The 1,317-nt window shown below is 38.0% G+C and overlaps 1 protein-coding gene across 1 annotated transcript; it reads right to left on the bottom strand.

Annotated features, from left to right (window-relative positions):
* LOC109947524 (tyrosine--tRNA ligase 1, cytoplasmic-like) lies at nucleotides 77–757 on the bottom strand. The gene is made up of 3 exons (XM_020557924.1): nucleotides 556–757; nucleotides 320–463; nucleotides 77–240 (listed from the first exon to the last, which is right to left on the bottom strand). The coding sequence occupies exons 1-3, from the start codon at nucleotides 654–656 to the stop codon at nucleotides 234–236; spliced, it is 252 nt and encodes an 83-aa protein (XP_020413513.1). The 5' UTR covers nucleotides 657–757; the 3' UTR covers nucleotides 77–233.

Below are 1,317 nucleotides of genomic sequence, written 5' to 3'. Positions count from 1 at the left end.
GCAGAGGTCATCTTGTGTCACATTTATCGTCTTCATAACTCCCCTACACAACAGCACATTTGAACCACAATGATATAATGAAAACATGCCCTTAATTTTCTTACTAACAATTATTCTTTCAAAACACAAGAAAGTCCGTTGCAATCCAAATAATCAATACACGAGAATAACACACTGCAGAGTCTCAATTTGAGTATCTTCTCTCCACAAAAAGTATCAAATCTTGTTCAAAATCAACTACTGAAATTTACAGATATATAATCAACATCAATTATGCGTTATGAATTTTATGATTGTTAAAGAAAATTTGAAAAAACACCTGAGCAATATATGCATTCGACCGGAGGGTTCAAACCCATCATAGGCGATGGGTTCGGACTTATGAGCCAGCAAATTCCGAACCTCGTAGTCTTGAATACATTCCTCTGCCACGCTCCTCAACATCTGGAACTTCTCCTCCAAACTCATTCATCACCAAATCACACCCACAAGTTTGAAGTAAGTTCAGATCAACAGAAAAAATTGGAAACGATAAGAAAAGCGAGAGAAGCTTACTGGATGGTTGGATTTGAAGAGCTGGATGGTGAAGCCTCGGAAATTGAAAGAGATTGGACTCCATCGGCTTGGGGGGCTTGCTCTGGTGCTTCAGTCGCCATTGGAAAGGTTAAGTGTGAAGCTTTCCCAAAGAAGGAAAGAGGAAGAAAAAAAGAAACAAGAAACAGCGAAGGAAAAGAAGAAGAAAAGAGGAGGAAAGAGAGAAAAGGAGAAAAGAAAAAGCAAGGAGAAACAGAGAAAGAGAAGAAGAGAAGAAAACAACGGGCCGAGAGAAAGAAGAAGAAGAAAAGAAAGAGAGAATGTAAGGGAATAAAAAATATATGTTATAATTTTGGATTGATTTAACGATTATATCCTGAATTTAACAGCTTTTTGACAGAAGGATTATTTAAGAACACCTATATTAATGTTATGGACCAAGAGTCATACAAAAAAACTTTAAGGATGCAATGTGATAGTTTCGCAAACGTCAAGGACGTTTTGTGATAATAAGCCTAAATTGAAAGAAGTGACATTCATTGTTGATATGATTTTCATATTGTAGTACCAGACACAGTTTCACTATTTATAATTTCTGAACCAATTTTCTAATTAATTTACAGCTAGGTGTGACAAAGAAGTGGGAGGACTCATATATACCTTATGCTACTGCAACATGTTGGGATAGGGGAGGGGCCGGGAGATATTGGGTGGGGAGGAAGACGGCCAGAGGGTGGGGGGAGAGGTGTCGGTGGTAGGGCAATGGTTGTGGCTTTTATTTTT

The sequence above is a fragment of the Prunus persica genome, chromosome G2 (assembly GCF_000346465.2).
Source record: "Prunus persica cultivar Lovell chromosome G2, Prunus_persica_NCBIv2, whole genome shotgun sequence".
Classification (NCBI taxonomy): domain Eukaryota; kingdom Viridiplantae; phylum Streptophyta; class Magnoliopsida; order Rosales; family Rosaceae; genus Prunus; species Prunus persica.
Note: the sequence above shows the minus strand (reverse complement) of the source record. Positions and strands in the feature narration are given on the sequence as shown.